The sequence below is a fragment of the Toxotes jaculatrix genome, chromosome 24, assembly GCF_017976425.1.
Source record: "Toxotes jaculatrix isolate fToxJac2 chromosome 24, fToxJac2.pri, whole genome shotgun sequence".
NCBI classification, from domain to species: domain Eukaryota; kingdom Metazoa; phylum Chordata; class Actinopteri; family Toxotidae; genus Toxotes; species Toxotes jaculatrix.
In genome coordinates, this window is record NC_054417.1 from 2397885 (window position 1) to 2420879 (window position 22995).

General features: G+C 43.3%; 1 protein-coding gene across 2 annotated transcripts; it reads left to right on the forward strand.

The window, feature by feature from the left end:
• The first annotated feature begins 261 nt into the window (after nt 1-261).
• Nucleotides 262-22156, forward strand: LOC121177869 (DNA-binding protein SATB2-like). Of its 2 annotated transcripts, none has more exons than XM_041032273.1 (12): nt 262-488; nt 6941-7177; nt 8970-9155; nt 11573-11699; nt 11846-11969; nt 13130-13232; nt 14686-14736; nt 14861-15387; nt 15494-15706; nt 16109-16261; nt 18333-18524; nt 19507-22156. In XM_041032273.1, the coding sequence occupies exons 2-12, from the start codon at nt 6985-6987 to the stop codon at nt 20140-20142; spliced, it is 2505 nt and encodes an 834-aa protein (XP_040888207.1). In that variant the 5' UTR covers nt 262-488; nt 6941-6984; the 3' UTR covers nt 20143-22156. The 2 variants fall into 2 exon arrangements, with proteins under 2 accessions (XP_040888207.1, XP_040888206.1); XM_041032272.1 differs by having other exon boundaries at nt 262-451.
• The last annotated feature ends 839 nt before the right edge of the window (nt 22157-22995 follow it).

Consider the following 22995-nt stretch of genomic DNA (forward strand, 5'->3'; position numbering starts at 1 on the left):
TCTTCTTCCTCTTTGTATTTTTATTGATTTGAATCATTATGTTCTATGTGAAGGATTCGTGTCAGTTCACATTAAAGACTATTGTTTGAATAAATATGACTTTTTTTTCACGTCATTCTGTCTCTAGGTTTCCCTCCCAAACCCCATCTACCCCCTCCCTGTCTCCCTCCCTCTGTCTCCCTCCCTCTCTCTCTCTACATGTGTCATTTTACTGCTCTTTACACAGCCGGCAGCAGCAGTCTGTCCTCATCACTCCTCGTCTTTATATCTCCCTGCCTGGTCTCCTCATCTGGTGTTTTCTTTTTTTCTTTTTGTTTTGTTTTGTTTTGTTTTATTTTGTTCTGTTTACCCAGGGAAACATTGGAAAACTCATATTCTCTCAGGCTGGATTCACTCATTTTCACCAATGGATGGAGTTTATTCCCCAGCAAGTACAGTGACTTCTTAAAAAGTGAGTGAGCATTTACTGAAAAGTTCTTCACCTCCAGGTATGTAGTATCCAAACTTGGCAAACTGTGATTAAAATGTAAAAATAAAAATAGATAATGATGCAAATACCCAGACATGCCTGACAATGAGATTACAGTATTAAGTTTTGACTTACATTATGTACAGGTTAGGTTAATGTAAGGCAAATTTCATGGGGAAATACATACAGATTACTTGTATACATGTAAGTAAATGCTATGCTCACACATCAATCGATAATAATAATAAAAACTCATGAACATCACTGAAAGACCTGTCACATCCTTTCTACTTTACACAGTCCTTGGATTGGCACTAGGGGTCACCAGTAATTTGAAATAAATCCAATTTTCTTATTAGCTTTCAAATTTTGAGAGGGTGATTTCCAAGTTCATGATGTTCAGGAAACTGTGTTGTCACCAAATACGAATACATGCACTTAAAAGGATCATTATAAAGTTTGATGCTGTGAGGAAAATGGAAACTGGGGGAAATTAAGGATTTGACTTATTTAATATTTGATATGACTTATTTTGCTTTAGCTAATATTTAGGGATTGGTTCCTGTATGGCTCTGACTTGCACATTTTTTTTTTTTTTTTTTTTTTTAATAAACTAAGGAACTAGAAAAAGAAATTTACCTGGACGGAGAGAAGTAGACAAAAACAGAATGGAGTTTGGCTGAATGCAGCTCCGACTTGCTGTTAGCCTCCAAGTTCTGCTCTCTTACACCAAACTCAGTTCGAAATTCTTAGAAATTGATAATGCCTTCTTTAAAGCGACATAATTTTAATAACCTACAGTTTAACTCACCCTTTTCACAGACGTGTCATTGGTTAAACACAGCTGCGGCGCCATTGAACATTAACAATAGACTTTTTTTCCGTGTCGCCGCCGTTTTTGTCAGTGCTCATTGGCATAAACTGTACTGCACATCTGAATCAAGCATTATTAGCCTAATTTTATTGGCTGCACCTGTGTCGTCCCGCTGTGACAGGGCAGGTGAAAAGGCGCTGTTTTTAGAGCTTCTCATATCCATAACTGCTGCCGCTGATAGCGATGACAGTACAGGGAAATCCAGTTGGAAAAGTTGAGACTTCACGACATTTAAGTCAGTAATAACCTGTACATTTATGCCGAATTTACCAGGATGTCCTGAAAATTTGGTAGGTATTTGAAATATTTCTGTATTTACAGGTAATGAATGATAAATCATGAATAAACGATTATTTAAGCTGCATTTGAATGGAATTCGTCGCGAATACACACCAAACCAAGTAGTTGCTACATCTCTGTTTAAACAAGTTGGAAACTATCTGCTTCAGCATCATTTAAGCCATATTGTTAATGATAAAGGTTATAGAATATAATATTATGAGCATTTCAGGAACAGAATATGACTGAATAATATTGTGTTTTAAGCGAATATGACATATTTAAAGTTAAGGCTAAAATAATGTTTTTAATGTTAATTTTAAAAATTAATTCCCAAAATGTTAAATGTCAGTATTATTCCCACAGTATGACAGGTGACTTAAATGTACTTGTTATACAGGAGTAAAAAAAAAAAAAAAGCTAAGAATGAACATAAAGACTTAGAAGGTAAAGCAGAAAATGTGCATCGTGCAGAGATTTTCACCTGCCTTTACAATCACAATGTGTGGTTTTGTCAAAGATTCACATCCATTTTTTAAAGGACAAAAGGAAGCATAGTTCCTGAAGTAGTGTGAGTGTACTGTAAGAGGCCATTTTATCCATAACTGTGAGGGAATGCATAATGTTTTCTTATTTGTTGGAGAAAAGAGGTGCAGGCACTTCTCAGATTTGAGGTATGTCTGTGGACTCATCACAGGTGTGATGATGATTTTGTTGTTGTTCGACCTACATGAAGAAGAGCAGAGATGTCACGTTCCTCAGTGTGCGATAGGAACATTTGTGCGTCTGTGGTGTTTTGAATGTATGAACCAGGTTTTGTGGCCACGAGGATGTTGATGTTTACTGTACCTGCATGATCTGAGCGTGATTCCCAAAATCCAGGCGATCTTGATGAGACAGACACCAGTTGTCTGAGAGCAGATAGAGGCCAGTGATAATGTCATGTCTGGTAACATAGGCAATGATTCTTTCTGCTTCTGGTAATAAATCTGTTTGTATTGCATTGCTATGCATTTGTATGTGGAGTGTTTTCCATATATTCTCAGCCTTTTCTCTGATTGCAAGTGAATCAGCTACTAATTGAAGCTGTTTAGTATAAGTGTGGGGGCTCGCTGTGTAGTGAGGCTGGCTGAGCAGCTTTAACACAGTGAGCAGGAATGTCAACAAAGTGCAGGCGCTGCCATGTTTTTGTGGGTTATCATTTAGGCTGCAGACCCGGATTTTGCTGAGCTAGTTCTAACTGTGTCTGCGATGCCCTGGAACCTTCTCAAGGACCCCATGAACTCTCTCAAGGACACTCGGGCGTCATCAAACTCCACTGTAATATCCCCACTTAGAGAATTCACAGTTGGTGTAATTATAGTTAACCCCTAAAATGCAGTTAAAGGCCTTTAAAGCACTCTTAAACACTTCAAGATACCCCCTAAATTAAATGCTGCCTAAATGAATCTGCTAATGCAGCCAGCTGAAGCTTTCTGTGTGTTCCTATGTGATTTGTCAGTTGGAGGCTACTGAGTGTGACTGTACATTTGGCCTCCATGTGTGCTGGTAAAGTGAACAGGAGTCTGTGCAGGGAGTGTGTGGTCTCTTGGCTGTACACCCCCTGAATGTGTTGCTTGAAGTGGTTTTGTGTGTGAGTGAGTGAAAGACACATTTCTTTTTTTTTTACAGTATTAATGATTATTCAAATGTTTATAATAGCGTAGTAAATGAGTGTTTTACGTTACTGGAAAATAATGAATCGACTCACTCTGTTCAAGTTAAAGGCAAGACATTGAATTTAAAATGACATTTCCATCCACTCATGAACAGGAATTTCCAGCCTTTATATACACAGACCCCCACAGTTTTAAGGGACCAGACACCTGCAATGACTTGGTATCTTCCCTGGTTATGCGGCTGTGTAAGCAGAGTGAGCACCGGTGGAGCCTCACTGCTCAATGATTGATCAATCAGTCGATCGAAATAATCCCTGGGAAGAATACTCACAAACTTCTCAGGCTAAAGGCAACCGTGCTGTGTTTTGTAAGTTTGTCTGTATATGTGCAGATTCCTCTGTGTGTTCCTTTCAAACACCACAGCCATCTTTTTTTATTCCCCCTCCACATTTTATGTCTCCTCATTAATGACTTAAATATTGCTCTGGTTAGGGGAGAAAATATGAAGGAGGGAAGGGGGCTGATTATAATCCATTGCCCCAAATATTCCAAAGATGTGTTTATTAAAAGCAGACCGAACACAAATTGAAGGAAAGAGAGCGAGAAAGAGCACTTTATGTTTAGAAAGTTGACACGCAATCTAAACATTATACACTGATTTTTTTTTTTTTTTTTTGCCCCACAGTCCCGTTCGTCAGCTGCTTGTGATTTGGTACAGTGTGTCAGCTGTCTGAACTAGACCGAACCGTTGTTGTGCTAAAACAAATATGAAAACAGCATTGTTTCACTGGCGTTGTGTCCTTGTTTGCTGTGTGTTGATTTGAGAAAATGACTGAGGGAAATAAAGCATTTAGTTATTTTCCTCCCTGGAGTGAAATTGAGCCCCAGCAGGGGAACCAGATTTCTCAGGGAAGAGGAAAGCACTTCAGAGGCTTGTGGTTTTGGTGGACTGGAGAATGCTCAGTAGTGATTAAATCTCTTTTATGATAATAGATTGATGGGGAAATTAGCAAAGGCAGTGTGGGATGGACAGCTGCAATCAGAGGGACAGTGATCAGCAGCAGCATTGACATGGTGGTCTTTTAGAAATAAGACTGCTATTTAATCGTGTACTGTAGAACGACATGGGATGTAGTCTACATGCTGTCTAACACAGGTATCTGAGGGGATGTGACTTTGGAGGCTGGAGTTTGCCGCTCGCCACCATCTTCGTCAGCTAGAGGAGCCAGAAAATCCTAATTTGGTCATAGAGGAGGAAGACAGGGTGGAGATGAGGTGGGACAGACGAGCAGCAGCCCCCACATCTGACAGCGATAGGATGATGTGGCATCTGCTAATTGAACAAAACACCCTGAAACATCGAATTCACACCACATCCAGCTTGTCCTGAGTGTTTTCTGCCGTGACTGAGCCGTGCACGGACTCGTGCGAAACATTTGGTTCTAAATGTTGCTGTTTATTGTTGGAATTGGTCGATGTCCACGTTCACATTGTGATGGTTGCACAGATGAAGAGTTGGTCTTGATAGATTGATGATATTCACATAATCTGGCTGTTTTCAGAGGTGGTACACTCATACATGGTGCTCAGGACACGTGTGTGGGGCAGACCCAGTTTTCATGGGGCCAGCAGGTCCTGTATCTTGGCTTCACCTTTTTTATCTGTGGCTCTTGTTGCTTGTTTTGAAATTGAAAAATGGTTCAGAGAGGAAATCAGCTGTGCTTTGGCGTGGTTTGTGCTAAGCTAGTCTAAATCTACCCTAACGTCCTCTCTCATGCAGCTACAGTCTAACAAAATATATTAAACACAGAAAATTGAAAGCTTAACTGGACAGCTGAATGACAGTTTTCTGAATCTGATTGAAGCTATTATGACAGTAAATGCAGGACCTTCTCTGTTTTTCGATGCGCTGACTACTAGTTGCTTTTAATCTGTGCAGTATGTTCCTGCACGTCTTGAAATCCAGGTTCAGTGACATAAAGCCAGGCCCGTCTAGTAAAGAGACACAGACTGTTCAAGCGGGGAAGGGCTGTATGCTTCCATACTGTGAGACATTTATTTATTTTTTTTCTTGTTTGTGTTGGACGGGCTTTTTTATGGGCAGCAATTAATTTTGCATGTGTGTTTTATTATAATCATGTGTCGCTTTTGGGTTCAGATTCGTGTGTCGCTGCCGGCTTTGCAGTCATACCAGTGGAAACCACACAGTGTGAGGGGAAAAAACACACGGCACAGAGAGAGCACACACTCTTTTCCAAAGAAACGCTGCAGAGTTTCTGGAGCCACGAATGATGCTGCAGATTTTGATTATACTGCTCGTGCACATTTTTAGAGGCTTTGCTGCTCGTAGATGATTCAACAGTACAAAGAAACCTTCCTGTAGTTTGTAGTTGTCTAACAACACGGACACCTGAGATGCAAACATTTAACTCAACTTGACGTAGGAGTCGTTTGGCATTTTGGTAAATTTTATAGCTTTTTGGGAGAAAACTGAAACGTAAACATATTTTCTTTTTACTAAATGCTGCAAACCGTGAGCAGTGACTTCTTATGGACTCTGCTGGAAACCTCAGTGTGAAGACAGGACTCTAGTCCTGAAGTCCTGGTCCTGCCGGGTCCTGTCATGTCCCATGGTGTTATGAAATTCCATGTGATATTGTGACTTGTTTTGCCATGTGCTGTCACGTCCGTCTCTTCTCTCCCGATTTGTTCAGTCATGTTGTTGAAAATCGTGCTGCACCGTGTGACACTGTCATGTCCTCACATGTTGAACTCATTTCCTGTTTTGTTATCGTAAAACAACTTATTCAGACAAAAATACACAAGTCAAGTCAAGTCATCGGTCAATGACAGGAACATCACACTTGCTCCACAGGTTCCTGATGTAAATGAGATTATTAAATCAGTGTGTGAGCACCTTGCTTAAATAATATTATTTAATATTAAATTCTGCTAAAGCACACACTGTGTTAATTAGCATAAGTAATGAGTAATCCTGAGCATACGTGGACATATGATGTTGATTGTGGTGGAACAGCGTGCAGACACAGAGTGCATTGTCAGTGTCCCGTACTCTTACACACCTTCACCTCTGTCACTGTAACGTGTTGTGTACTTCTGCGTCTAAACAAAGGAGTAAGTAAACTTGTCTGTATTTAGTCTGTGCGTGAACGCCACTCGCCGACCTGTGATTCGTCCCAGATGACTCTGGCTGTCTGTCTGTTGTGGTTGTCCCTGCGTCTCATGTATGTACATAACAAAGAAATGTGTTCGCTGTGCTGGTCGGGGAGGGAACGAACAAAGCGGCAGTTGTTGATGGAGCAGTCTGTAATGGCTCAACGCTGTCAACAAAGTATGAAAGATGCCTGACACACAGAGTGTAGGTAAACTGTGGGAGGACAGTGTCAGCTCGCTTGTTTTATTTTGTCAGGTCTGAGTTTTCCGATGGGAAAGGTTCACTGATACAGTAACTTCACACTCATCCTTTTTGCCGCTCTGTAACTGAAACCTTCACCCTGTGCTTTCAGAAATATTCAGCCTCAGTCAGACAATTACATTGATGCTCATATTAGGATTTGACAAGAAAAACCTAACTGATACTAAATTTAAATATAAAAAGTTGTAAAAAATAATAAAGCACATTGGTCTGTTTCCTCTCAGCTTCACACATTGTGCTGGGTGCTCCTCCTGAAGTATTCATCGGCATGGAGCAGCGTGGAGGTGCGGGAGGGGGGACAGAGAACCCCGGCCTTCAGGACCGCGCCAGCCCCGAGGAGAGAGGGGAGAGCCCTGCCTCCAGCGGCCCCCCGCCGTGCAAGCTGGGCCGTCTGGAGGTCAACGGCAGCCCAGCAAACCCACAAACCCGACAGAACGGCACACCGCTGAGACCACTGGGAGGTAAGGCGTGAAGACACATGGCATACAGAGACACACACATGCTTCAAAGCATATTAAAACATTAGATATGCAGTTGTAGTTTGTTTTGTTTGTATAGTACTTGACTTTCTTTCAGTATTTTATTGTGAGGCAGAGAAACAAACACTAATTACTCCTCAAACTAACTTGGCATCACATATACAGCATAAACGGCAAAAGCAAACAGAGCAAAGAATATGCACAACAACTTACACGCTACAACACAATTACACAGATTAATCTACCACAGTTACAGGCAGAATTCAGGCACCACCTATAAACCTAGTCTAGTTCCTTCAGGGCTCCTTATAGATACATGTAATAACATAAGAAAGCACATTCATCCCACTCTGGCCTCTTTCATACATGTACTGTACCTTCGTAATAGAGTTAAGTGGGAACCTGGATGCTTCAAGGCCTGGATTCAGTTAGATGTTGGAAATGTTCCTCAGATGTCTGTCTCTTCTAACACAGTACGTTACTCTTTTCTTGTTTTTTGTTGTTTTCCCTCTTTCACACTTTGTCCCAGAGGCCTCTGTGGGCTCTCTGTCTGTTATTTATTTCTATCCTGTTTGAAAATGTACCCATCAAAGTTTCCCAGAGCCCAAGGTGAGTCGTAATATTTCTGGTTTTTCTGATCAGCAGTCCAAAAAAATTCGAAGAGACTGTTATCAATTTGCGGTGAAATGAAACAGAGAAAATCAACAGTCCTTAATTTTAAGAAACCAGACGCAGAGAATGTTTGGCATTTTGGCTTGATGAGGGACTTTTACAGTGACGCTGAATATTAAAATTGATGCTGGGGGGAGGAAGAGGGAAAATATATGGATGCTTAAGTGAGTTTACCAGGGACATGTGGATCAAGATGGTGTCTACCATCTATGGGTGAGGTGGACACACACACACACACACACGCACACACACAGGTAATACACACTCTGTGTTGGTATGACATGCTCACTCTAAAATACCTAACACAGGAACCACTCATGCACAGATGCCCATTATTCTCTCATGCAGTTGAAAACATCATCATGCATCATCACACAAACATTGTGACAGTATACACACACACACACACACACACCCACACACAGACGTTGTGCTGCGCCGCCTCCCTCCACCCTTCCACTGCGTGGCTGGGTTATTGGCTGATAGCGTGCCTGATGCTGCTGCGGTTTGGCTCCGGCTCATCTGTCACTGCCTTGTCAGGAGGAGGATTGATAACTTGTTAATTAGCAGTTCCTGTGGGACACGGCAGTGGACTGGATGGGTGTGAATGGTTCCAGGCTTGGAGGAGCTCTCGGTTCTTGCCCGGTAACGAGTCTAGACCAACATGTTGTTTAGGAACCAGTTTCACCACTGGAGTTATGGCATGGCTCCTAAGTGCTGGATGATATAGATATTAGATCCAGCAGCGCTTTGAGAGCGGTTCTGGATACAAGTCTTATTCCCTGTGGGTTTTAATATGTGGTGCAAACACAAATACAGTTGTACAAATCTCACACTGACTTACATTCACACTGGCAGCTGCCCAGTGTAACCAGAGTCTTCTACTGAGACCAGTAAGCAGCTATACTGCTGCAGCACTGACGCACTGTCAGTTTCTGTAGGAACAACTTTCACACAGATCCTGTTCGCAGCACTGAAACATGGACGACAAAAAAGTCCTTACTACAAGGACCTGGACAGAGGACAGACACATACACCCTTGTCCCCGTGCAGCTCAGTCTTATTCCCCTGCATCTCTATAAATCTCTGTCTTGTCTTGCAGGTTTGATGATCCCGGTCTACTGTGTGGTCGAGCACGCAGACGTGGGCGTGGCTGGCGACTGCGAGGGGCGCGGCGACCGCCACGCTGAGTTTGTGCTGGTTCGTAAGGACGTCCTCTTCACACAGCTGGTGGAGACGGCACTGGTCGCTCTGGGATACTCGCACAGCTCAGCTGTACAGGCGCGTGGTGAGTGTATTGTGGGTCTGAGTGTGTACAGGTGCACTTTCAAACCCACACAGTCATGTATGTGTGAAAGGATATTAAGTGACCTGATGTCACATCCCTGTTTTTCTATAAGTCGTTGTTTTTGACGACGACAAATGAAACAAAAGTCAAAAATATTGTTGACTCGTGCGCTGACAGATATTCATCTGCCTCTTTACATCATATCTGGGAAACACAGGTTTCTTAACTTTTCCATTATTACATGCTAATGGGAAACATCTCATGTTTAAGTCTTTCTTAGCGCTTTGTTTGGTAATTCATGAGTAATTAATTATTTCCAGCAGCAGCTGAATAGAGCATAACTGGTCTCCAAATGGGTGGGGTTTGCTACATGGGTACAGTGAGTACTGAGAAGCTTTGGCGGTCACAGGAAAGGTATTCACCAGGAGGGTGTTTTAAAGATAAATCTGTCTGCTTCCTCTAGCGTTTATCTGCTGATTCAGTCCACCCACCTGGAAGCATGAAGGTGAAACCAAAAAGTTTGTATCTGTATCTCTCATCTCAGGCCCCAAAACTTTTTTTTTTTTGTCATCATTCTGAGATCAAAACAAGAGGGCAGACAACATCCAGTCAACCATGAAACAGCAGCCTTCTCACACACACACGCAGAAACTGGGGCAGTTTGACATTCCTGGTGTGTCCCCATAAACACAGGGCACTGTAACCAAGTGGCCGACGCCCTGCGACCCCCCTCGCCTCTCCCAAATAGCTAGGTTTTGTTCTGAGAAATAAGCCTTTTCTTTTCAAATAAATAATTTCTGGCTGGAGTCATGCATTTTTTCCCCCAGTGTGGTCACAACCAAAATTATACAGAGTCTCTGCTATTTTCTTCTGCGATTGAATTGCATCTTGCATAACTTTGGCTGGACGAGTATTTTTAAGCCCTTAACTGGCACAGGGGGTTTTTCTTTAATTAACTTCAACATTATGGCTAATTAAAAAGAAGCTATTTCTTATTTGGAATATATGGTTTCTGCTCCGCGTTTAACACGGGCTTAGGTGAATCGTTGAGCAAAAGAAATAATGTGTAACTAAATTTAATTTCAGGCCATGTTTTGGGAGGCATTCACTGATTGCTCACTTAAAAAATATCCATTTACCGTATTTTAAGAGTTGCAAACCACCAGTGGATCCCAGGAGCAAACCAGTTCTTATTTTAAGAACATATTTTAAACATGTTTAACCACACTGCCTTTACACTCCCCCAGTTTACAGCACCTTTGAATCCCCCACGTTTCTGCCAACAGCTGCTGAAAACACTGGGCGCAATTCACAACTGAGGCTTTTCTGTGTGTATCCCACCTACAGAGCTCTGATTAGCTTTGTTGTCCTGCTGCACGATGAGCAGCAATTCAAAGATCTGAAACCAGATCAGTATTTGACTGATGCTTTAATTTATAATATAATATAATATTATAAAAGATGTGTGAGTAGAAAGGAATGATGGAAGGAATAATGGATTTTAGATTTTATTCTGCATTTTTGCTCTGCAGCATCTTGTTAGTATTCACAGGCATGTAAACAGATACTGATTCATTTGTGATGAGCTAAAATTAAACTATAAAATCGGTGTATAATTTCAGCTCTGGAGTTTGGTTTGAATGAGATGATATTTTAAAACACTGTGAAACCTAAAATATTCATCTGTATTCAGTCTGCATGGCCTTGTAGTTCTGTTGCTTTGATTTATTTCGGGCCAGGACGAGTTTAAAATGTTAGTGCCTTAAAATTCATATCAGTCACCGGCTGATGACATGTCAAAATTTTAACAATCATTTCTAAAACAAAGGCAGCTGCAGGACACCGAATAATTGCCAGTTATGGGGAGAAGTGTCCTGCTGTCAGACAGGAGAGCAGTGACCTCAGAGTGTTTATTCAGTGCATCAACATCAAAATGCCGCGCTCATTCACCGCCTGCCCTCGTCTTTAATGTTGAGCTGATTTTACATTTCTCCTCTGATTAATCAGCTATAGAGTCCAAAGACAGCAGCCTTTGTTCTTTTGCCCCTATCACCACCATCCTCATGCAGTGAACACACACACACACACACGCACACACACATGATTGAGGCTGGCAGGCTAAGGCCAGGCAGGGTCTGTGTTTGATTTAGCAGGTCCTAACGCGATTAGGCCTGTTTAGAGTTGCACTTCCAGTCACGGCCGTAGCAAGGCCAGGGGAATGTTCAACCCAGGATGGTGCTCCAGGACCAGGAGAGTTTAACAGGCAGGTCAAACCGCACAACCAGGTTAGATTTAGATTTACACCAGTGAGAAAATCGGGACAGAAACTACATTTCTAACAGACAGTAAGAGTAAATGTAGATTTTTAAATTAGCACATGCTTTAATTGTGTTTTTGTATGTGTATGTGTCCTCCAGGCATCATTAAAGTGGGCCGGTGGAAGCCGATGCCCATCCACTACCTAACAGACGCACCAGAGGCAACAGTGGCTGACATGCTGCTGGATGTTTACCACATGGTCACACTGCGGATCCTGCTGCACAGGTCAGTCCTGCACTGTGTTCATTACAATACAATACACTTTACAGAGTATTTTAATGATTAGAGCAGGTTGCTGGTAGCTAACCTGCCCCGTGGATCAGTCTCCGCCTCTGATTCAGTATATTATAATGAAGCCTTTGGTTATGCAGCTTTGCCCGGCTGGAGGAGCTGCCATCGGAGCAGTGGACCCACGCCACGGTGAGGAACGCCCTCAAAGAGCTGCTCCGAGAGACCAACCAGAGCGCTCTGGCTAAGGAGTGTCCTCTCTCCCAGGTGAGTGCTCAGCGGCACCAGGACACAGCACAGCATCTACATAACGTCTCCAGGAAGAGACCTGGCACCACAGAGGTTAACTGTTGTGTGAAAAATGTCGATTTCTTGTTTTATCTGACCACTGATTCAAAAATGATCACAGTACAGAAGGTGAAATCAGAAATTATTTGGCATTTTTGTTTGAAAAGTCACTGAAATTATGAATTTATTGTCAGAATAGTTCATTTTATGTCAGTCAACCTGATTGTTCTAGAAGAGTCAGGTGTCCTGTTTGATAGATTATTGATTACCTGTTTTTTGTTATTACATTTGTGCAAGTTGAAAGTAATGAGATGAGAGATACGGTTTTAAATTCCTTCCCTAAAGCTAAATGGTTAGCATACACACACACACACACACACACACACATACAGCTGAAATGCTGCTAAGTATTTTCTATAAACACATGTGGTTTCATCATCAGTTCACCACACACTTGCACTGTGTAATCTCTGTCTCGCTCACACACACACACACACAGACAAATATTGATACCATCCCATGGGAAAGGATGCAAATACATACACCTCAATTATCCTGCTCACACACACCCTGCAGTCATTAGACCCGAGAGTGTGTCATTTCGACTTGTGATTTATACACAGGACTTAGTCATGATGTAATTAGTGATTAGGGGAAGCGTGTGGGTGGTGTGTGTTTGCAGCCTGACTCATGTGAGTTTTAATCCTCAGTGTTTCCCATGTAGAGCTCTCACTGCTCACTTAGAGTTCATGCATCTCCTGCTCTGAGGAACTGACCACAGTGCGTGTTGGGAAAGGGAGTGGGGCTGAAGGGTTTTAATAAATCAGCAGTGAGTTGGTCAGCTGCTGAGATTTCTCATTTTCTGCAACACAAAATCTCATCACCCAGTCTCGAGGCACAGCCACTCCCAAGACTGCAGCAGACCTCAGGTTTATATTAACTGACATTTGGTTGAATCGAACTCAGATTCTGACTTCAAGGCTTTTTGTTTTCCACGTGGTCTCAGAATATCCCATAGAAAAATGAAATGTGTCGCAGACAGCTGCGATGTCATGGTCGCTTTTGAGTTTTGGTCGATCTTTACCTCTGAAATGTTGCGTGGTTTCTCAGACTCTCCTCTCTCTGTCTCTCTGTGTCAGAGTATGATCTCAGCCATAGTGAACAGCTCCTACTACGCCAACGTCTCCACCTCAAAATGCCAAGAGTTTGGACGCTGGTATAAGAGGTACAAACGCATCAAAGGTAACTCTCACGTCTCGCTCTCATGCTTTTCAGTGAACTGACCCTTTAAATCAAACCTTATATTGATCTTTCTGTCATAAAGTGAAAAGTTAAATAAATTGCAGAACAGAAATCTGTATTGTAAAACTCAAACACATGCACACAGGGATGTCCTCTCTTATTGTGTGTCCCAGATTATTTTTTCACAGTAATCTGACTCCATGTGTGAATGTAAACGCACCTCAGTGGTTATTTTCTCAGTCTGTAGCTTTATGGTGTTCAGTACCTTCCCAGTTAAGTGTCCTTCCTCCTGCCTTGTTAAAAACTTTACAGTTTCTGTGACTAAGTCTCCTGCACCCGAACCATCAGCTGTTTACACTTTATTTGCCTCATGTTGCTTTGAGAACTCATAAAGGTAGAGACTGTCACAGCTCTTTTAAACCCGACACTCGGTGCTTATCACCGCTCAGCTTAAAATGACTCACCTGCCACGCTGCCTTTGTTTTTGTGATTTAGTTGCTTCACGTTTGATCCTTTCTTAATGAAGTTTTTCCATTCTTCTGTCCACCCCCTGTATGTGCACGAGCATGTGTCAGCCTGTACGCGTCTAATCTGCGGCATGAGACGTCTGTCAGTGACAGCTCTCAGTAGGAAGGAACTGTCACACATGGTTCACATTAATGTCACCCTTAATACACATGACAAAACTAAATGCTCTTAACTCCTAATGGAAAACAGCAGCAGCAGCCACCCCCAACACACACACACACACACACACACACACACACACACACACACACACACACACACACACACACACACACACACACACACACACACACACACACACACACACACCAGTACCCAGGAATAAGAGCTCCTCTTACACTTATTTCACTCACACACACTCAGGGAAGGTAAAAATCTGAAGCGCTGCCAAACCTTGCTCCAACTTTTATTCCCTTAACAACCGAAAATGTGACTCTCAACCAAAGTCAGTAGAAGCATAATAGGAAGCAGATTTGTGTGGGGAAGAGCAGAGAGGCTGTTAAAATCCAGGAGAGCAGAAAAGACCCGAGTTCAACGCAGTGATAAAACGAAACATTCCTCGCTTATTTGATAATCTTATCTGGAGAACTTGGAGCCGGTGAGTGAAAATAGACTTTGTGGTTGTGAGATCATCCCTCGAACCAGTACACCAACCTGTCGCTCTGAAAAGAATAAACCAGGAGGTTTACACGTGAGCGCTGCTGCTGCTGTCAAAAGCCTCCTAAACACGGTTCTCGGTTACAGCACAGACTCACTGTGATGATGTAAAGAACCGATAACAAATGAGAGTGGAACTGATTTTACCAGAACCAGTGAACTGAGGAAGAAGAGCCCTCCTTCACTGAGCTGGGAGGTTGTGTGTGCACAGAGTGGTTGAATATATTCATGCAGAAATAAGTGACAGATTGCTGCTCTGATATTTCAGGTGAATACATTGAGAAGATGTGTTCAGCGCAGGACAAATCTGATATTAAAGGTAGGTTTTTTTTTTTTGTTTTTTGTGACATGGCACCGATCACAGACTGAGGCTTTAATCTTCCGGTTAGCTTTGGTTTAGTTTGCAAGTATAATAACATGAAAGTGTGTGTACGTTGATGCAGTGGAGAGGGATTTGGACCTGAGCGTCATCAGCCAGCGCCCTCCCTCTCTCTTGCCCTCTCCCACCCATTTGGGCGCCATTGCCGGAGCTCTTCCCATCAAGAGTGGCCTCGGGGACGCCCAGACCCCAGCCCAGCCTCACTGTCTGCCCCACCCCGCCGGCCAGCACCACCCCAGCCCTCCACTGCGTCCCCAGGCTCCGCCTCTCCTGGGCCACAGCGGCCTCCTGTCCCCCCAGCTCTCCCCTCAGCTCGTCCGTCAGCAGCTCGCCATGGCCCACCTCATCAACCAGCAGCTGGCTGTCAGCCGCCTACTCGCCCACCAGCACCCACAGGGAGTCAACCAGCAGTTCCTCAACCACCCGCCCATCTCAAGGACGTGCAAGGGCTCCGGCGCCGCCTCCGAGCCCGGCCTCAACTGCTCGGGGGCCGAAGTCTCCTCTGACATTTACCAGCAGGTCAGGAACGAGCTGAAGAGGGCCAGTGTTTCCCAGGCAGTGTTTGCCCGCGTGGCTTTTAACCGCACACAGGTAAACAAAAATAACATGATCCCACTGTTTACCATGAGAGACCATGGAATGAAGTCCATTCCTTAAAACATACGTGTGTGTGTGTGTATTTGTGTGTGTGCTGCAGGGCTTGCTGTCCGAGATCCTTCGTAAGGAGGAGGATCCTCGCTCTGCCTCTCAGTCGCTGCTGGTCAACCTGAAGGCCATGCAGAACTTCCTCAACCTGCCAGAGGGCGAGCGAGACCGCATCTACCAGGAGGAGAGAGAGAGGAGCACCAACACCAACCACAACCACTCCACCAACCACATCTCCAACTCCAACACACACAGACACACACAGGTACACACACAAAGCTTTCTAATGTTGAGCAGTTTGAGACACAGCGTAGTTTATGACATGTCAGTCTTCTCACCTACAGAATCGTGATATTTCCCTTTTATTATCACATTTTTTGTTCTGTTTTTGTTATTTTTGCATTAATGTTGCAGTTAGTTTTTGCAGTGGATATAAATAATGAAGAAGTATTGTCACAAAGTAGATAAATAATAAATGATAGCAGGGATCACCTCTTAAACCTCTTAAATATAAATTGGACGCTGGTGAAACTGTGATGAATAAACAGTGAAATCGGCCTCTTATAAAAAATGTGGAATAAATAGAGTATTATCCACTTTAAGCTTCACTGAGTTTTGAAACCACAGTTTCAGTTTCACCTCAGTTCCTGTTTCCCGCCCTGCGTAGACAAAGTGCGGCGTGCCAAGTGCGGAGCTGCCGCTGAAGCTCGACTCGCTGGTGAACATCACGTCGGGGATCTACGAGGAGATCCAGCAGGAGATGAAGAGGGCGAAGGTCTCCCAGGCTCTGTTCGCTAAGGTGGCCGCCAATAAAAGTCAGGTCAGTTCCAACGAAAACCCAGAATAAAATAAAATAAAATGTAATCATCAAACATTTTAACAGGCATTTTATTTGTTTATTCATTTCTTTGTCACAGGGTTTTTCTGACATTTTGAATAATGTTTTTTAAGAAGTTTGCACATATAAACATCCTGCGATACATGTGCACAGTTCCTGGCTGAGTTTAGGATGTTTGCAAGAGCCTGGTGAGGGTGTAACGGGGAGGTGTGTGACTGTGTGTGTGGGCGTGCGGACTATCTGATTACCCGCTGTGGCATACCATCATGTCTCCATCCTCAGATAAACAATGCGGGTGATCGAGGGCGAGATCAAAGCAGAGTCTGCAGTGGAGAGAAAGAGAGAGAGAAAGAAAGAAGTGGGGGGGATCAAGGAGGAAGATGATGGTTTAAAAACCGGTTTAAGTGTCTTCACATTATTTTACAAACTCCATGCAACTAATTTATCACCAACACAGACAGAAAGAGTCTGAGAGAAAGTGCATGCTACTGTATGAGAGACACTGGGAGAGATGCTGAAATGATAAAAGTAAATGGACTGGAATTAAGCGAAGGATGAAGGGAGGAACAGAAGGATGCAAGGAGGAGGAAAAGATACACAAGAAGATGGGGGGATGATCACATTATTACCATTAATTTCCAGGCTGAAGGCTGCGCATAAACAACAGCTGGTGGCAGATCCTGGGTCAGCCTAGCAGATATAATCCAATCTTCACACACACACACACACTCACTGCTCCCCTCAGACTTTTTCCTTCTGTTTTTTTGTTCTCTCTCCTTTTCAGGAACAGCTTCTTTTCTACTCTGTGTTTATTTGAAAATTGTGCGTACACAGTCCAATCAGTTCTTGACCAGCAGCTCAGAGAAGAACTTCATCAGAGCTTCAGCTTCATTGTTTAAAGCAAACACGTAAAGGAGTGAGACCGTATCCACAAAAGCAGCAAAAGACAGTGATGGAAACTATATCCACACGCAGCCTGGCGGTCTGCTCCAAACATACACAGAACGAATAAATCATCGCACAGTTTCAAATATCCACTGCTTACAGGACAAAAAAACAAATGGCTGCGATCACGGCCGAACAACATCATCATCATCAAAGTAAAACAGATACGCTTCAAGAGCCGAATTACCATTGTCCTTTTTTCTGTCCTAACGGCGAGGCCTGAGTGTCTCTCACTTCATTTGTCCAACATTTTGTTCCAACATGTCTCTAAAACTGCCATGAAATGTTTCCAGAGGAGGATGATGAAATGGAGACTGTAGCTTCTGGACCTTTCTGTAATTTGTTGCTGTTATCTGTTATCTTTTTGTCAAACTGGCAAAGTTCAGTGTTAGTGATGTGATTTATTGTGTCGTGCACATATAAGCAGCCAGCCCACACAGACTCAAAAGACACCAAAACTACTGCTGCGGTGGTGAAACATTTTTCAGACCATATAGATCATGATTTCCTCCATGTAAGTTCACATTTGCAAACAAAGTCTTTGTCTTCTGTGCCATGAACTGTGCTACAAAAAAAAAGTTCCCTGCACAACTGAAGTTATAATCATCTATTCAGAAGAGCCCATCGGGGCATTTTACTAAAACAAGCATCGCCCATAAATCATCATATAAAGAGCAACCAAACATGAAGTGGATTTTGTCCTCAGCCTCGTCTAAATCACATGACAATCAAAGCCTTTTCTCCTCAGGGAGCTCATCACACTGACCTGTTTTTTCAGTTAATGGTAGTTTACTTGAACGTGGCACAGATCACACACAGATCCTCGACTTTTGGTTAAATTCTGCTTCTACACTGCAGCTGTTTTTCATCACAGGATATGTTTGCAATTTCGGTTTGTACCAAACATGAACAAACCATCTTTCCATATACATAAGGAACTATTTGTGCTGAGTGTCATGATTATTACACATAGAGCGGCTCTATAATGGGCTCGTTTAGTAACTTACAGTAGAACTGCCCTTCAGTCTCCCTCCTGATGCTGAACCATCTCTTTTTGCCGTACGTGTTCTCAGTGGGTCAAACCTCTTTCCCTCCATGTGTGTTCCAGGGTTGGCTTTGTGAGCTGCTCAGATGGAAAGAGAGCCCGAGTCCTGATAACCGCACGCTGTGGGAGAACCTGTGCACGATCAGGAGGTTCCTGGCGTTACCTCAGGCAGACCGAGACCAGGTCTACGAAGAAGAGTCGAGGCAGCAGCACAGCGACAGGCTCCACACCGTCCTCCACATCCCAGACCAGCAGGTAGACACAGAATGTACCGGCAAGTTTGTTTTTGTCCCCACAGCACTGGTAAGTGTAGCTGTGGATATTTATCTTAGTTCATATTTTTTTTTGCTCAGAATCAATAAATTCATCTGTGTTTATTTTGAAGATTAAAACGTGTGAGGAAAAAAAATCTGTGTGAAAATTCAGTTTTTTGTTTTTTTTTAAAAAACACCCTCAACCACAGTGCAAGAAAAAGACACAAATCAAAGGGTTTTTTTTTTTATGAGTGAGAAAATGTAGCAGCGTGTGATTTCTTGGTGTTTTAGAAAAGTTTCCTCTGTCTCCCTCTGTCTGTCTGATCCCACCACCTGCTCCTCTTTGTCATGTTTGTGTCCCATAAGTCATTGAAAATAGAAGTGGTAAATGACCAGCCCACACATTTCCTGCTAAACACTCCTCCATCCCACCCTCTCCCCAAAACCAAAATGCTCTCCAGTCTGGCCCTAACCTCAATATTATTCAGAACATAGCCTGTAATTATTGAAGCAGAGAAAAAGGAATTGCCATTATCTTTATTTAGGTCCTTTAATTTTGATGGACCACAGATTTATGGTGTTGGATTCCTGTGTTTGGGTGTGCTGGCCACCCCGCCCTGTTAATAAGCTCTAGTAGTGTGGTTGTTTGTGTGATGCAGTGGGGAGTTTAGCGTGCATGTTGGCACGCTGATGGAGGCTGGTCAATCACACTTCCGCTTGTACTACATTTCCTTTCAGTGACTCTGCAGAGGGGCACTGAGAGACGAGCGGAGTGGTTCACTTATTACTGCGGTGATGAGGAGTTTGAGGTCTGCATTGTAATCACACAGCATGGTGTCATGTTCACAGAGGAGTCACTCCCTGCTCCCAGCTCGCCTCAGACCTCCCACTTCATGTCCCAAGATTTTTTTTTTTAATCATGTGAAAACTTTCTATTAAATTATAATATATATACTTTAAATTATTCTTGATTTTCTTAACAGGCCCTCCACAGACAGCCCCTGCCACCTCTGACATCCCCATCTCCAATTCATGAAGACCCGCAGCCTGTCCCGCTGCCGGTGTTGCATGGCTCAGAGGACGGGCCCCAGCGTGGGATGAGTCCTGGCCTTGGCGGCGGTGGACCAAAGAAAGCCCGTTCGCGGACACGGATTTCCCTGGAGGCCCTGGGAATCCTGCAGAGCTTCATTGGCGACGTGGGCCTCTACCCCGACCAGGAGGCCATCCACACTCTGTCAGCTCAGCTGGACCTGCCCAAACACACCATTGTCAAGTTCTTCCAGAACCAGCGCTACAATGTCAAGCACCACAACCAAGCCAGAGAGTGCGTCCCCGAGGAGGACGACAGGGAGAGCTCGAGTCCCAGCGAGGGAGGCATCGGCGCGATGGAGAGCCGAGGGGAGGAGGGGTTCTCTGCCTCTGAGGAGTCAAGTGAGGACGGGAGAGGATCAGTGGAGGTGTTCAGAACAGAGGGAGGAGACAAAGGAGAGGAAAGAGAGGTGGAAATGGAAGTAGAGAAGGAAGAAGTGGATGATGGGAAAGCCTCAGGGCCAGCAACTTCCTCCCTGTCCCCCTACAGCAGCCTGGACAGCCCCCACTCTGCAGAGCAGCAGAGATAACAGCAGAGAAACAAGACAGAGAGAGACACATTCGATGGAGACAGAGGACACCATCAAACTGTGAAGACCACACACACAGAGGACCTGTGAATAAACACACACACACACTTTGATCACCTTTACCAGAGCTGATGATCAGAGCTCCTGAATATCTGAACAACTGTGGAAAAATAACGATGTAAGATTTGACTGAAAAGGGATCTGTAGGTACAACCACTACCATCAGACACCAGTATTATCGCTTTGACGCTGCCTGTAAGACAGAATCTTTGGATGATTTTAAACACGTTCCCTCCTAAAGTTTCAGTGTTTCACAGAGCTGAGGATGGAAAAAGCATTTCAAACAGCATTAGATCATCACTCCACTCCACTGAAACCCACATCACCCATCAACACTGTAGAATCTATGAGTTTGTCCTTTGTTTTAAATCGATACTCCACAAACCAAATACCTAAATACACAGCGTCCTTTGCATTTAGCTATACAGGGTTTTTTTTTAATTTAAAGATACAGAAACATACTGATTTTAGGCAGAGACAGAGAAGTGGGTTATGCTACAGAATTGATTTGAGAAGTTAAGATAGTTTGTTTCCATCCTAAAAGGCTTCAGCCATCTTTAAAACTCTACTGTTTATTATAATGTTTAAAGATTTAAGGTTTGATGCTAAAAAGATTTTGACCAGAAACACTGTAAGTTTGGGCCTCGGTCTCTTCACATAGACACAGACAGAGAGTCTCAGGCTCCTTGATGTGACATTAAATGAACAAAGCTGGATCTGTTTGGAGTCTAATCCTAACCACATTAAAATCCTCCCAGATCTGATCTGATATTCAAAAATCAATCAATCAATAAATAAAAACACGTCGAGCTGCAGCCAGAGATGAACTGTTTGTCTTCTTGTTACGTTGATGTCATTATATTGGGACCAAGGATTAAAAAAACGTACTGACACTGAGCAGAGGTACCTCATGTGAAGGGCATTCACCTTTGGGAAATGGAGACATGCAGGACAATAACAATAGAACGTCCATTCAAAATGAAGCCAATTTTCTATTGTTTTTTTTTTTTTTTAATATGTAATTTATTGTCCTTCCCATGATGCTTTAAGAGGTCCCTACATCGACTGAGCTTTATGTGACTCTCAAGCTTTTACTGGCTTGTTTTTAAACCCGACTGATCAGTTTTCCAGTGGAAGTTCATGTACGTCTTAATGTAAATGTTGACAATCCACCTGAAAAAGTGAGTCTGTCATCATATGTGGGATGCAACCACTGTCACTTTACACTGTTTTGTGTATTTTGTGCCACAAAGGAACAGGGTATGAAAACGGATGACTGAGTTTGACAATCACCTCTGTCCTGGACGGAGCACACGCGGTCTCTGATTTGTTCCACTTTGATGTTTGTTTGATTCTGTTGTGGGAAGGACATGAAAATCTGATAAAACTTTTCCAAAGTATTCTGTGTGTGGAACGTTTTACCCTCTTTGCCTTTTGAAAACCTCTGAAAGCCTGAAGCAGCACTGCACACCAGGTTATAACTGTGCAGATATAAGAGAAAAGCTAAATGTCATCATGTATAAGTAGGAAACAGAATAGTTGTCATTCCACTCTGGGTCTTTAGCCTTCACATACCTAACCTCTGACCACAAACACTATAAAGAGAACAAATGTAAAATGCATAGTCCTCCACAACCAAACCACAGACACAGGAATATAAAAACAGCAGCAACAGCAAAGTGTACACTTATAATTAGATGGGTGGGGGGCACAGTCTTTTTAAACCCCTTATACAAAACATATTGTAACTCCTGTGCAGTGTGTATGAGATTAAAAAAAAAATCTATATATATATGACATAGTTTTCGTAAATTGATCTGATCAGGACAGATAATTATAATCAGTCCCAGCAGACACCCAGTGCGGTTTGATCGATTGTGTAATAAATTTGTGATCAAACCGCCTCATCCCCATCGTGCACTGTGTAAAGGTATCTGCTGCTAAACGTGCAGAGATCTGTTTCGATTTCTCGTCTTCGCTCTGGGAATCATTAGAAACAGGTTAATTTATGAGTCGTGCTAACTGTGCGCAGTTTCACGTCTTCTTCGCTCGCCAGGACACCTGATAACAATTTGAATAATTACAATTTAACCACTGCCATGTGTGAAAAGCAAGCAAGTGTGCCTCGTCCCTTTCACGCGGTGTCTCCATATGCCAGCCTCCCCTCTCGTCTCCGCGTGCTTAAAAAGCTGAGACACCACTTCAGGTAAGCGCTGTCCACGCTGAAGGTCCAGCATGTCAGTGTAGTGCTGAGTGGAATGGGCTGTACAGGTGAACAGCCATCAGTAGCTGCTCCCGGTGTTGCCCTGATACACCCTCAGAATATAAATGTACATAAGTTCTGTGTTTCAAAAATCTACTTATGCAAAGCAAATTACAGCCAAAGCATGAAATGTACTGTTTAATGTGTGTGTGTGCTAGTTTTTTCTGTGTTCATCGGGTGTTTGAAGTGTGATGAAAACTAATTGGAGATCATAGTTAACTCACATCTAATATTACAAACTGCATCAGTGAGTATTGGTACGGTCCACCGGATTTCTGCTCACACAGCTGGCTATTAGAGCCGTATGGCAGACTGATACAGGGCCATTAGAGGTGTGTGTGTGTCTGTGTGCGTCTGTGTGTGTTGTGACATAGGGACGCAGGTGCATCCGTGGGCTGATATTACCCAGGATGCTCGGGGTGGAGGCGCAGGGGTTATGGGGGAAAGGAGGCTCTCTGTGGAGCTTGGAAACACACCTGTGATCCCCTGCTAGCACACTCACACACACTCTCACACACACACACACACAC